Here is a 15,737-nt window from a genome sequence, read left to right on the forward strand (position 1 = left end):
CTTCGTTTTCATTCGTTTTCATGTATGAAATGCTTACACCTGTTATCTGATACTTGCTTGACAAATAAATAAATAAAAAAATTGTAAACTGCTCAGAATCACGGGCCGCATATAAATAGCGTTACAAGCAGTTACTTTTATTAGAGGTATTGTAGAGGGGGAAAAACCTGAAATTGGATTAATATACTTTTAATAGTTGCAATGCTGGCCATAGTTTGTTGGCCCAACTGCTTACATTACAGACATATATTTAAATTCACTGTCAGTACTTTAAAACAGTAAATATCAAAAAGTAAGACTTCCTTAAGTTAAAGGAATTTGCTTTAGAAATGAATGAGGATCTGATTTAGCAGGGATAATCCAGAAAACCAGGGAAATGAAGATAAGCGTCTTAAAATTGATCTCTTTAAAGAAAAAGAGAATATTGAATAAAGATGCTGCAAGATTTCAGAATACTTTGAATTCATTAGTAACAGATGGGATAAATTGATGCTAATCTAATTATAGCAAAAATATTAAAACTATCTTAATGTAGTATGCAAATGATACACAAATCAAACTCTTGTAATCTTGGAGGTAACTTACACTTTAATAATCCTTTATGCTGTTATCAGAAGAGTGAAGGTATATCTGGATAACTTGGTGATTTGAAATAGAACATTGGGCATTCCTGATCCAATTTGTTTAAATCAGCAGAAAAAAATGACCAACCCCAAACAGTAAAGCATATTGCTGATGAAGGAAACTTTTTTTTTTTAAAAAAAGGACTGTAAGTTCAGTTCTGATACTTAAAATAGTCTTGAATTTGGAGTTACTTAATTCTAAGTATATGTTTACTGCAGCTGCTGGATCTCAGGGCTATAATAAAAAGCAAATTTAGTTTCCAATCTTGAAATCCGGTTATCATGTTTCTGATGGATATATGAATGTTCTTGTGTATAAATATACATAGTGTTTTTTACTTCTTAGGTTCAAGAACAAGATTATGACATAGGTGAATTTTTTAAGTGTGAAGAAGAGAACAAAAACCTACATGCTAAACTGATGGAGGAACAAAAGCAGATATTAGAAGACTTGCAACAAAAAGTGGAAGCTACACTTCAAGGAGAGCTGCAGCAAGCTGAGGTAAAATATTCAATAGAATTATAAAGTCCTTGCCTATTGCAGATCTCAAATCCCCATTGATTGCAACCAATAGAGTTTTTAATTTGTGCCATTTATATTGTCAGCATGATATTATACTAATTATGAAACCAAGCTGTGAGGAAATAGCATGCTGCCCTCAAAACCCCATATAAACCTAATATATCTTCTGTTTTTAGTAACAACTTGATTCCCAAAAGCATAGCATTGGAACTCTTAATACTGTGAGAAATTAATGATAATTATAATAAAGCATATCCATTCATATGCTGTCTTCTTTAATTTGTAGGTCCCAGATAATCTTAAACTGGAAGCCATAAGACTAAGTTCAAATAACATATGCACAACTCAGATGGAGCTAATGCAAATGAATCTGACAAAGGAGAAGGAAATTGCCCTAAAGGAGCTCCGTCAAATGCTCAATGATAAGCATGCTCAAGAAATTGCAGTTCTGCAAAGTCAATACCATTTTGAACTGGAGCACATAAACAAACAGAATCAGAAAGAAAAGGAAGAAATGGTTTTGAAGCATCAACTTGACATGGGTATACAACTTATAGATTCTGACTCGAGAATATGATTAATAAAACACCAGATTTTTTTTGATGAGTTGATTTTTTATTGGAAGCAATAAATAGGAAGCAAAATGAATCTCAAATACTGTAATAATAGATAATACAGAATATTCAGTGAAATTAAATAAAATGAAATAAAAAATGAATTGCCAGTAAAAATTTTAAAAAATGAAATGAATTAAAAACATATTTTGAGCTTCTATTTTAGAAGCGGAAGGAGGGAATATTAACAAGATGTGCAAACATTTATTCTAACTTTGAAAATTAATGAATTTGCTTTCACTACCAAATTTTAAAAAGATATTAATTTGAACCTATGTGTCAGTCCCATTCTGTTCCACTTCATTTTGTAGATGAAATGAAGAAGAAAAGTCTGGAAATGGAAGAGAAGCATCTTCACATTTTGGAGGTATTGTATATCATTTGTTAATTTTATTAAATAACATTTTCTATTTTTTAAATCAGAAGATCTATTTTAATATTATTCAGAATCTGATATGAATATGCTAATTAAAACTATACATGCACACACATAATTTTGAGGTGTCAATAAGGTCTGTGTGTTCTCATTTCTAATGTAGGTTAAACTTCACACTACAGAAGATACCTTGAGCTTACAGTCCATCTTGCGTGGAATCACACTACAGCAACTCAATTGTTCTTGGCTGTTGCCTCCTATCTTCATTGTATTTACTGTTTTTCAATAGCTGATAGGTTGGCGATCAGTAGCTGGGAATCACTACTCCCTGCATAACTCTGGGCTCTTCTGCCTTGGAATGGACGAAAGGGTATATATATATGTAAGAAGCACGGGGCAACAGTGCTAAGAAGAGTGACAAATGTTGCTTTATCAGTTCTTCTACAGTGCCCCTTATGTGACATGAGACAAGTATAGGAATGAAAGTACCAAAACCAGTCTTCCTAAGGTCACCTACCTAAGGATATATTCAGAGTTCTGTGTTTCCCATTAGGGGACAGATTTCAGGGGTACTAGAAGAATCCTGAGATGATTAGTAAGATATCAGTGTTCTTGAAAAAAAAAGGTAAGTTGTGTTTCATGTTTTGATAGAGCAATAGAATCCTATTCTGTTTTTGTGAAATCTTACAATGTAGTAGCTGGGATAGAGTAAAAGAGTTATTAAAGTTACAAAGAGTCCAATTTAGAAAAAATGTTAAGTTAATGGAATTTTAATTATTACATTTTATTTCCTTATAGAATCTTAAAAAGGAATGGGCCTTGAATGTAGATGTCAGTTTAAAAAATGTATCTGAAGAGTTATCTGTAAAACATCAGACTGAACTGAATAAGCTGAAGCAAAACTTAACAGCAGAAACGGAAGAATTAAAGAAAAAAGTGGAGACACTTTCTCTTGAAAAAAGACAGGCAGAAAGTAAGCACTTCATTTTGGGAATAATTTTCTCTCCAATATCTGTGCTCAGCAAAATGAAGGATTTTATTGTAGCATTAAAACAAGTAGATGTTTGTTATTGCTTTCAGTACAAAGTAGACTTCATTTATTTTGAATTATGTTTTTCAAAAGTGAAGGACTGGCATACAAAGTTTTAAGTAACTAGGAACTAAAACTGTCAGAATCAATACTGGATGTTCTATATAGGCAGTCCTCAACTTATGACCACAAAGGAGCCCAAAATTTATGTTGCTAAGTAAATTACTGCAGTTGTTAAGTTAGGGATACAATTGTGAATGGCTTCCCCATTGACTTTGCTTGTCAGAAGGTCACAAAAGGAGATAACACACTGCAACATCATAAATATGAGTCAGTTGTGAAGCATTTAAATTTTGATCGCGTGACCATGGGGATGCTGGGATGGTGTGAAAAATGGTCATAAGTCACTTTTATCAACTATTATAAGTCGAGGACTATCTGTAGTAGATAATGTTGCTTTTTTCTTTCTCTCAGATAATCAAGATTAGCTTAGTCTTCTGCAGTGGTAGTAAAAATGATAATGTGAGGATTACTCCAATCCATACACTATCATTATCACTGTTTGTCAGTAGTTCTATGTATAGCATCTCCTCTTCTAGTTTTATCCATGTTTTCTCCCCAGTGTTCTGGATACTATTTAGTAATATATCTAGACTTAGTATTATCTTTCCTCCTATGAAGAAGCAGCAGCTTGCAGTGGGGTTTCTGGAGGATGATAATCTCCAGAAGCTTGCCTTATAGCAAAGAATATGTAAGACCTCCTTAGCCTCTATGTTCAATTGAAAACAAGATATTTAATATTTCTTGATTGTATTAAGTGTCCCACGCTAATCTGAATAAAGATGATTGAATATCTATTTAGTGAAGAATATTGAAGAGAGGATTAACTCTTTATCCTTGGCATTGGGTCATCTCACTTTTGCTCTGCCAATTTTGTTCCAAACGAATGTGGTGGTGCTATGTTCTTTTAAGCTTTGTATCTTGCAACATAGTCAAACCAAGGTAGGGTAACAAAACATGTTTTCATTTCATACAAATTCCTTGCTAGGGTCATTTTATTTGTATTTTATGTGGCTTGTTTCACTGTTTTTCATTATATTTAAATGTATTCTGTCTATCAGCATATCCCTTTCATCTCCATATATATCCATTCTAGAAAAGCTATCCAAGTTTAGATCAATTACTAACCACTCTCCTTTACAACTATCCCTTTTGCCTTTTGTTGTTTTTTCCACATGTGGTTCATCTGTATGTTATATAGTACTCTATGGAGAAGATGCTTGAAATAGCAATTTCCCATTCCTTTCTATTATATCTATTACACACACACTACAGCCAAACATATAATTCTTGCTGTTATAGCCATTTCTGTTTTTGGATTGCTCCAAAAATTTCAGTGATTTGTTTTTTTAAATGTTACATAAAATTATACAAACTAAGCAGACCTTCAAATTCACTTCTTTTTTCCTACATCTCTTTAGAATTCTCTAGTTCTCTACTTCTGATACTAGAAAAGGTAATAAATGAGCCACCTCAAAAGAGGCACTGTATTTCATGGGCAAAAGCTGTTTGTTTTGATTTTGATAATACAATAATATTCATAACAAAACTCAACATTATTTTGTAGTGGAACATAGAAATTTAGAAAATAAATACCATCTAGCCATGAAAACACTGCAGAGCCAGCATGAAAAAGAAATACAAGATATAAAGGAGCAAAACAAGAAACAAGTAGAAGAGTTGCAGCAGGAGGTAAATATGCATTACAGATACAGTATTTGATAAAGACAAATCCTCTTGGGAATCAGTATTGTAATATGTTGTGCAGAATTTTACCTTACTGCTGCACAAAACCATAAAGTGAAAGAAGCATTCTGTCCTTTCCATTATAAAAATCTGCTGGTCTGATAACACTTAGAAATTCACTTCTCTATTGCAACTTTTGGCATTGTCCTACTTCACACTTGGAGTATCCATATTACTGTCCATAACATCAAGGAGTTTAAGCTATTTCAGATTCTCTAGAGCTCTGGAAGAAAATATTTTAGCACTAGTTGTTCTGATCCAGCCTTAGCAGAAGCAAGAAACAGACTCCTTGTCACGAAAAGCCCCTCTTCATTTACCGCTTGTGAATGAATTGCATTCACCCATTGAAAAGTCCGGGCAGTAGTCCTTCAAAGAGTTAACTGCAGTAACAGATCTTATCAGTTCCTTGCAGTAATTGCAAAGCCTTGAGCTGCCAGCCGAAAGGCTGCAAATTAAGTTCTGGCAAGCGGTCTCTTGTGGCATGAAACTAAATGAGCAAAATCTTCCTTCAGAAAAATGAACTGTTGTGTCCTACAACAACCACTCCCCTTTCCTTCGATTTATTCCCCAGCCAGGGAGGAACCATTAGGCATCCATGCTTTGCTTCCTGAGTCGACTCCTTGACCTCCGTTGTTCCCCTCTCTTAACAGTTCTCCACATATGTGCATCTGGAACAGGCCCCCAGCTGTTCTTCCTCCTCACTCATATCAGCCTCCAAAGGCAGCTGCTTCTCTGGTGGCTGGAAATGTTGGCAGACACAGAGCATCTATCAGATCCTTCCCCAGACCAGAACTTGCCCAAATTCCCCCTAACCACCTCATTGTCTGATTCTGCCGCCAGCTCTGCTGGCAGCTAGCAGGACACAACACTAGTGTTCCTAATCTCTATGTACATGTAAAGCTCCTAGTTCAATTAGTGTCTCAGCAACAGCATGAAATATTTTTCCATTGTCTTCTGAATCTTACTTAAATTACCTAATCTGGCATATTCTAGTATATCCTGATGGCCTCCCCTGCAAGTAATCACCAGGCCTGGCCTTATTTCATTTTTTGAGATTAGCCAGAGTAACATAAATGCCCTTCAAAAATATAATTGTTATTTTTATAGCTTTGATAATTTGTAACGTTGCAATGTATAACAGAAACTTGATAGAATCATTACAAAAAGAATATGATTTTAAGCATTTGAGTCTATGATAACTCAGAATCTGATATTTCTTCATATAATAGTGGATAAGAAAAAGTGTATCTCCACTAACTTTCTATATCTAAAGTATCAAATATTAATATTCTTTGAGTACTGTACATGTGATCCAAATGAAAGTGGCATTTCTTTCCAATGGATTCCTCAACTTCCTCAATAATAGTTCCACAGTTCATATAGTACATGTTAATGTAAAAACTGACTATGATCTGGTAACTTACAATGACTTCTATAGATACAGAAACTAAAGGCAGAATCAGAAGAAGAAATGGCACAACTTTGGTCACAATTGGATGGCGCAAGGGCAAGTCGGCAAGAATTAAGTGGTAGGTTTAAAATTGGGAAATTGTAAATTGTAATTAGAATAGATTTGCTATAATTTAGTGAATGTATTTTGCTTTATGTTTACCATTAAAGGAATGGATTTTTTTAATATATTGTATACTTAGAAAAGGTTTCCTTTATATTATTCAAATTAACATTTTAAATTACATCTACTTCCATTTTTTGAAATAGATAAAAATTTTCATGATCAAAAGTATGGGACATACGTATCACAAACTCACCTATAAAGTTTTAATTTCAATTCGCAGTAATGGTTGTTGTTCAGTTCTAAGTTGTGTTTGATTCGTCACAACTTGACCAGGCTCCCCAGTCCTCCACTGCCAGAGTTTGCCCAAATTCATGTTCATTAGTCGATTATGTTATCTAACCACCTGATCCGCTGCTGTACCCTTCTCCTTTTGCTTTCAGTCTTTCCCAACTTCAGTCTTTTCCAATGAATCCTCTCTTCTCATTAGGCGGCCAAAGTATTTAAGCTAAACTTCAGCTTTAGTATCTGTCCTTCCTACAGTAATAATATTTGATCCCTATATGCTTGAGTGATCTGGAGTCAAGGAGGATCACTGTTTCTCATACACATTTTCCCCATTTATTCAAAATCAATCTTTGGTAGTCTTGCTTAGTTATCTTTCACCTCTTAAAGAGCACTTGCCGTAACTGCAAAAAGTAAAGCTATTCAGAAAAACTTCCATACATAGGGAATTGGACAGTCTTCAAAGATGTATTAATCATGACATTATTTTGATTTATTTAAGTTGATAGAATCGATGCAAGAAGTGTATGATATTAAGCATTTGCGTCTGTGAGATCTCAAATCTGGTGTTTATTCAAGTAATATGAAGGACCTAAAGTACACCTCCAGTAACTTTCTATGCAGTATCTAAAGTACACATATTCCTTGACTTGGTTTGTAGTTTTGTAGTTCTTGCCTACAAGTGAAACAAAGCATTGCATTTTTATGTAGAGAATTTTGTCTATGCTTTAAAGAAATTCAATAAGACATTTCTTTTCTTCATTAGGAACTCTCTTTTAAGTATCTGATAGAGCATAATGGAATTATTTTACCTTTATTAATTGGAATTGCACAACTAATTCATTATAGGTTACAAGAGTCCAATCTGGTTTTCTAGCTTAATGCAGAATGTGTTACTTGTAACCTTACATTACATGTTACCCCCAAAGCCCTTTTAAAATTCATTTTAAATAAATAATGAAATATTGTTGAGTAATTATATATATTAATTTAATTTTGCAATTTTAGTTCTTGTTCTGGTCCCATCATTTTATACAGTGCAATCTAGTTGTACCATGGAAAGAATAAGTGTGATTCTTTGCTCAGAAAGCATTGCAGGCCTCTGCCCTGAGAAATGAAGAAATGAAAAAAGGACAATTAAAATGGGTGTCATGTTATCATTTGGGATCTAAGGTGTGTCTTTGATCTGAAAAGCTGACTTGAATCTTTGTAATCTGACAGCCATGTATGTCTAATGAATAAAATAAAACTGCTGTCATATCCATTCCCTATGTAGACTATAGACTTGAGTTGATTAAGCAATAATGGCATTCTGTAAAATTCAAATTGGCAAGGTAGTATGAAGATGGTTTTTAAAGAAAAGACTAATAAACAATCTTTTTATTCATTTATTTCTCATATAATTTTTTTCAAACAGAGAACCAACTGAGAAAATCAAATTATAAACTTAAGATGCAATCCTATAGATATATATATCAAAGTGTACAGAATCCTACTGAATTCAATGAGATCTTTTGCATAGATGTGCATAGAATAGAAATGCATGTTTTTGTAATGAGATATCCATGTTCAAAGTTAAGTCTGATTGTTTTCATAGTGTTTGCATTCAGTATTGAAGCTTTAATGGTATGGTAGTTGCATTTTTAAAAAAATATTCAGCTGAATTAATACATTTAAAGTGAACAATATTATTTTTTTACCCATCAGAACTGAAAATACAGCTGCTTGCTCGTACCTCACATGTGGAAGAACTGGAATATCTAAAAAAAGATTTTCAACTTAAATGGGATAAAAAAAAGACTGACCATGAAACTGAGTTAGAACAACTGAGGCTTTATTTTGAACAGAAGTTAAAAACTGTGGAAGAAAATTACAGAGAAGAATTAACAATGTTGCATCAGAGATTGCAAGAAGTAAAAGATTATTCCATAGAGGAGATGGAAAAATCACAAGAACAAGATATGGAATTTGGGTGAAGCTAATAATTTAATATTACTATCTTGCTATTGGTTCCATCTCAGTAAGCCTTAAATCCTACTTTAGGATGAATATAGTAATTATCTTAATCTCTTGTTAAAGAAAACTTTTTAGCTAGCCATGTTCACTAAGAACAGAAAAAGATACTATGACTTCCGGTTTATATGAAAATAACTGTTCAAGATTAGAGGTATATTACTAACACTTACGTCTTCTAACCATAAATCCATACAGCTTTACTTCATCCTAATATTTTCTTATTTGATTCATAGCTTACAATATTTATATATATGTGAGGACTTTAAGATTGTCTCAAATTGTAATTCAGAAAGTTTATTCTCTCCTTAAAAGAATACTAGCTAAAGTTAGTTTTCTGAATTATTCCATATATTTTATACAGCCCTTCTGTTACGCTATTGGAAGAAATGACAGAGAGAGAGAGATTGGATTTGTTTGAACAACTAACTCAGCAGTTGGAGCACTATAAGGTCAGTTATCAAGCAATAAATAGTATTTGGAAGTTATTTAGCTCCTCCATACCACCTGATTTCTACAGTGTAAAGATGCAAGGGTACTTGCTGAGAACATATTCTTACAGTGGATCTTCCCACTTACAGGCTGCCTACTACTAAAAGCTGGGAAAGAGTGTTCTTGTTTCTGTTTTAAATGGTTAGATTGAATAGTCAACAGTTGAATTACAGATAGTATTTAACTGATAACCTTGATGGAACTTGCCCATTATAGTCAGAAGTATTATATTCACAGAAAAAAAAAAATGAAGGAAATAAATACATCATTTTACCACCTTAAACTGTTCTAAAAACATTTTTTTCAAAATTTTAAATGTCTAAAAACCAAATTTAAATGCTGCTTATGTTATTTTTATATTCCTTTTTTAATCTCTTTTAAAAATATAATTTACTATATGGATTAGTCACTTTGAATATTTTACTTGTATTCTAAAATATTATCATTGAACCTTTTTTCCTTGAATTATTTTTTCCTTACTTGTTTGTATTGATACTCCAGTTGTTAAAAGCAATGCTATACCTAACATATGTTCAGTTCTCATTTTCTTTATGAATATTTAGCTTTCTCAGCCTGATTATGGTGATGTAAAATATCTGCATATTGTAGTATAATATTGCACTTTAACCAAGGGTATAGATAGTGGTAGTGTATAAAATAGTGCAAAATGAGATAAAAACGTAAATTTCCTAGTCTTAATAATACATTTCTCTTACATATGCACTCTAGGAAGAACTTTGTTCCTTACAACTGCGTTTGGATAAAAAACATTTACATGAGATTGAGTTATTAAGATCTTCTCTCACACTCCAGCACCAAGAGAATATTATAAAGCTGAAATTGGAGCTCACAGATAGATATACTTCTGAAATAGAACAACTGAAAAAGAAACATTGTTTACATCTTGAACAGCTCCATGCCAAAATTTCAGAAGAACACCTCAAAGGTAAAAAACTCTCTCATAAGGAAGCTGGGGGTTTTAAATGTCCTGATTTGTAACAGATTTAAAAGAGAAACCTCTAAATGGGCACATTTTATATCAAATGTCAAAAGATAAATAAATGATTATCCGCTTAGCCAGTAGTCATATATTGTATAGGAAGATCTCACTTATTGACTGGCTTGTTCAACAACCTATTGAGGTTATGATGATGATGCTGAAGAAATAATTTTACGACTGATGCTCACACTTACGACTTTTGCAGTGTGTTTTGCTCACATGATTGCCATTATAATCATTTTTTGTTGTTCTGTGTCTGACCTAATTTTTCCCCCACCCACCCCCCTTTTTGCAGAGTGGAGAGTCCCTGCTCACCCTCTGTAATCCTTTCCTATTCAATATCTCTGTGTAATGGGAGAAAAACAACTGATGAAGTATGGAAATATTGCCTAGTAATTGCTTAGTGTCTCTCCCCCACTCCCCCCCTGACCAGGCTTAAAAAGTGTGGGGAGTGACTTTCTGGGAAACCTGTAGGGAAGATTGCAAATAGTGATCACATGAATGCAGTAAGCTTGGCAATGCATTGTGTGAGTGTGTTGCCAGATTCCTTAATTACAATCATGTGATCTTAGCGCTGCTGCAAGGGTTGTAACTTTGTGCAAATCCCTTCATGGTTGTTTGGCCAGGACTACCTATAGCAAGGTATATATACCTATATGAGAGCAAATGAAGATTCCTCATCGCAGTTTTTTAAACTTTTTAAATTGAAATTTTGCTTGCTTAAAAGAAAATAAAACCTCTGAAGAATTAAAAAGATAAAACACTCGAATGATTTAAGAACACAACTAATGGCTTAAGTACAGAACTGGCAGAGAATAGTTCTTCCCCATCCTCTGCTATCCTAACCCTAACCCTATCCTAGCATATTGAGAAATATATACCACAATATATTTACCTTCTAAACATCACAAGGTTTTTTGTTGCTCTTGTAAACCTTGTAAACTAAAACTGCTTCATAACGCAGTAATTTTGTAAAAATATCTTAAAATCTAACAGTAATTTTTTGGAAGGGTCATCATTCAATTTTGTATCTATAAAGATTGGTAAACCTTATACCTGTAATGTAGTTACATAAATACATTGAAAAATATATTAAAATATTTTACCATGTATAATTTGATAAATCTGCAACTACGTGGCTGAATTACCTGGTTATATTGTTGAGAGCAATTTTTTATGAAACCTTTTATAAAATTTACTGCAATTCTTAGTCGCCAGCTGGGTGATTTGGGGCCAGTTACTCACTCTCAGCCCAACTCATCTCACAGAGTTGTTGTTGTGGGGGAAATGTTGGAAGGAAGGAGTATTAGGTATGTTCACTGCCTTGAGTTATTTATAAAAATAATGAAGGGAGGATATTCCTTATTTATTGCTTAGATAATAGGAGCTCTATTAATCCCATCTCTAGAATTTCAGCATACTTTTAGATACATATGTATTCTCTACTGTCTCTTTAACTTGCAGAAGTGTAACTTTTCTGGAATATTTCATTGGGACAGAACCAATATTCTCAGCTACTTCATGTGGGTTGACAATTGTCTCTTATCAGAGAATTAGATTTATGAATAATTTTAACTGCATCATAATAGAAGTGACAACATAGTTTCTCAGAATTCACAAGACAAAGTATCAACTACAGTCTTATCACAGGGGGCCCTAACCCCCAGGCCCTTGAGAACCAATCTGTGGGTGAACATGTGAAGCTTTATTTGCGTATATGCAGAATTAAGTTGCACACATGAAATCATTGCCTCTAGCCCCTGCCCCTGCCACCTCTACCGGTCTGTAGAACCAGAAAGATTGAGGACTGCTGGTCTATCAAATCCTCTTTTCTGTGCTTTAAAACATTTCATCACTTTCAGAAATTACGAAAATTCGTCTACAAAGTACTCAAGATGCTGCACATCACATAGAAACAGAGGTGGCACAGCGACTCTTGTTATTAGAGAATGAATACAAGAAAGAGCTGGGTTGTCTGCAGCTTGAGATGCAATCCATTTCTAGACAACAAGAAGAAATAGAAGAACTGAAGAGCAAAAATACTGAATTAAAAGAAATTGGCATAGCACAAGAAAAGAATGTGAAAGAAGAATTAGAACAGGTATATGCTGAGCAGTGCAAAAATAATGCTTTTAGGAAATTTGTTTAGACATTTAAATTATCTTTATTATTGAAAAATAGTAATCTATGCTATTTTTAAAAAATACCAACAAGTTGTGTGTTTACTATGCAATCAATGATAAATGAAAATAAGTATTTTTTTAAAAATAACATAATTTAATTTCAGAGTTTAAAAGATGAAACGAACTCAAAGATATTAGCATAGCTTATAAATATTCAGATTGCTATTGGTAGTATAGAAAAAGCGAACTGACTGTAGCAGACATTTTTCTAAAAGACAAAGTCAGTGAATAAACAATTTTTTATCAGGGCAAGAAAGAAGTCTGAATATAAGTAGTCCTTGACTTATGACCGGTTGCTTAACGATTGTTTAAACTTACAAAGGACACCCCCCCCCCCTTGAAACTACATATGATTCAATTCCAAAGCCATGATATCCAGCCAACCTGGGTCATGTGACCACAGTTTGGGCTGTTGGCAACTGGCCAGCATTTACAGTGATTTGTAGCACTCCACGATCATATGACCACAATTTATGACATTTTCCCAGAAACTGGCATTTACTTCCAGTTTCTGGAAAAAAAACACCACCCCATAGTGAACGTGAGTTTGTTTTACAACCATGGCATATGCAAAAATTATAAAATCTGGTCTGATCACATGATGACTTGCTATGACCATAATGACTTACCACCATAATTGGTAGGTTCAATCACAGCTGTAAGCCGAGTTGTATGCCAAGGAAGGTGAAACAAAAAGTGGAGAAAGCCATTTCTGCCTTGGAAGATATAATAAAAATGCTAACACTATATTTGCCTGCTGGACTTCCTGTGGGACTGCCTATGGGACTCTTTTTTGCAGTTCTAACATCTTGGACTGGCTCTGTGTATTGGGAGATTAAGCAAGTAATTCCAGCCCTTAGCAAATGGTATAAGGAATGTGCCTTTGCAACCACTTGGTGTTTCCTACAGCTGCTGAATGTGCTACAGCAGAAGCAGATTGGGGAGATGCTATTCACTAATAGTTAGCTGTGATTATTTATTGTGGAGGTGATTATGTTAAATGGTTCCCAGGACTTGAGGGAGCGATTAATGGACGAGATAGAATGGGTTGTGATATCAAAATGGTGACGAGAAAAAGGGGAAGAGAGAGAAATGATGGCAATCTGGAAATGGACAACAAATGGTTTTTGTGTAATATTTAATAGATTAAGAATAAACTAATTGAAGATCATACAGCTGAACTAAGAAGAACTAGAAAATTGCTCCAGGAAGTGGAACAGACTCATAAAGCAGAAGCTGAAAAATGGAGACATGAAAAGGAAATATTGGTAGCAGAAACTGAAGAAAAAATATTATTGCTTCGTAAAGAGCTTCAGAACAAGGCAGAATATGAGAAGCAAACATGGCAAAGACAGTTTGACCTTCGAGAAGCTGAAATGACTTGTCTTCAAGAACAGCAGGCTGCTCTAATTGTAGAATTAGAGAAAACTCTAAAGGAGCAACAGAATACTATCCAGCAGTTAGAAGATAGTTTAGTGAATGCACAGAAGCCTTTGGCTCAATATAACAGTGAATTATCTTCCACAAAGACGCTCATGGATAAAAAATTAGAAAAAGCCAAACAACTTTTAGAAGAAGAATATAAGGCTAAATATAAAGAAGCACAAAGCAGGTTTGTAATTTTTCCTATTACTTCTGTCTTGATCATTTTGTGTAAATGCTTTCATAACCATCTCCGAAATGTAAACCCTGTATATTCAGTATCTATTAATCTAGCTATTTCAACCATCAATGTGTGAAATTAGATATTTTAGAATTCTAGGAAATTATAGAATCCCAAAAATGGGACATCAAAGTATGAAACGTTTAATATTTCACACATTTCCTAAGCAAAAGGACAAACAGGAAAAGTATAAAAGTATAAAATAGAATATGACCTTATACCCTTCCTTGTTGCAACAAGTAGGTCAGTACTGGTCTTTTTTTCTTTTTCAGTAAGGTAGTCCTATACTTTATTTTGCATTCCTTTCATTTTCATACTTGTCTTTTCAGTAAAAGATTATTTTTCAGTAAATAACTTTTTTTCATACTTTACCTAAATAGTTCTTGTTATTCTGCACAATGCCTAGCTTTTATATACAATGCCTAGTGAAAGTATATAGCTTATTAAAATAACACAGACATTTTGTACTTCATCTAATTGGAGCTAGCTGCTGGACTATGGTTAGCTGACCCCATCTCCCCCCTGCATTTCCTGCTCCACCCATCTTTTTAAATTTCATATTATTGTACTTTCACTGGTATAATTAAAGAATAGATACTGTCCACCACCACCCCTTGTTACATCACAGGTTACATTAGCCAATCAAGCAGATGATGTATTTCTCAGCACTCCCTCCTGCCTTTGCTAGGGCACATTGATCTGGCCTTGGTTCTTAGGAGCCTTATCATTGTTATGTCTGGCACATTGGAGGAAAATACTCTACATTCCATAAAACCCCCTCCTCCATATGTATGGCAACTAAGAAACAAAGCAGTTTTGAGAGTTGACACTTGCCTAATGACTGTGATTCAATTAATGATGACAAATGGTATTGTAGAGGCTGCCATCACTAAATGATAAAGTTGCACATTATGACTACATCGCTTAGAAAAGGGAATTCCAGTTCCAATTGCCATTGTAAGTCAATGGCAATTATTGTAAATAATTTTTTATCTTTGGATATCAGCAGAAAACTACTATGCTGCTATCTTATTCTTTATGGAACAAGCTTTCATAGAATCATAAGTTTAGAAGGGGCCTTGGGCATCTTCTAGTCCAATCTCCTGCCCAAGGTTTCTTGAAAACCTCCATCAACAGAGCACCCACATCTCCAGGAGGCAAACTCCTCCACTGTTTAATAGTTCTCACTGTCAGGAAATTCCTCCTTATTTCTAGGTTGGATCTCCCTCTGGCAAACCTATTGTTTCTTGTCCTTCTTCTGGTTCTGAAGAATAAATTGTCATCCTCTTCCCTATGGCAGTTCTTCAAGCATTGGAAGACTATTGTCATGGGTCTTCTCAGTCTTCTCTTCATGGACTTGTATAAATAGCTTTAGTGGACTTGGTTTTTAAATATTAGTTTAATGATGGCTATAATTCTTGGTATATTAATCTGCTACATTAATGTGGGACAGGAAAAAGTAGATGGATGATAGAGAGACAAATAAGCAGATTTCCTTTACCTTATGTTACAGTTACAAGCAGAAGAAATATAAATAGCATTTTAAGATAATGTTAAAAAATATCCCAAAAATAAATTATAGATTATTATGTTATTTGTTCTTTGCACTGTTGTAT

General features: G+C 33.9%; 1 protein-coding gene across 2 annotated transcripts in view; it reads left to right on the plus strand.

The window, feature by feature from the left end:
• PCNT (pericentrin) overlaps positions 1-15,737 on the plus strand; it is a 79,227-nt gene that overhangs the window by 695 nt on the left and 62,795 nt on the right. For both annotated transcript variants that reach the window (XM_087919448.1, XM_026707598.2), the window contains exons 2-12: positions 970-1,125; positions 1,433-1,688; positions 2,072-2,127; positions 2,935-3,109; positions 4,794-4,918; positions 6,411-6,501; positions 8,478-8,742; positions 9,148-9,235; positions 10,005-10,221; positions 12,138-12,376; positions 13,604-14,070. In XM_087919448.1, the coding sequence (XP_087775574.1) occupies positions 970-1,125; positions 1,433-1,688; positions 2,072-2,127; positions 2,935-3,109; positions 4,794-4,918; positions 6,411-6,501; positions 8,478-8,742; positions 9,148-9,235; positions 10,005-10,221; positions 12,138-12,376; positions 13,604-14,070 (2,135 nt within the window). The remainder of the gene's footprint in view (positions 1-969; positions 1,126-1,432; positions 1,689-2,071; positions 2,128-2,934; positions 3,110-4,793; positions 4,919-6,410; positions 6,502-8,477; positions 8,743-9,147; positions 9,236-10,004; positions 10,222-12,137; positions 12,377-13,603; positions 14,071-15,737) is intronic.

This window comes from Pseudonaja textilis, chromosome 1 (assembly GCF_049901715.1).
Source record: "Pseudonaja textilis isolate UNSWEBS1 chromosome 1, rPseTex1.2, whole genome shotgun sequence".
Lineage (NCBI taxonomy): Eukaryota > Metazoa > Chordata > Lepidosauria > Squamata > Elapidae > Pseudonaja > Pseudonaja textilis.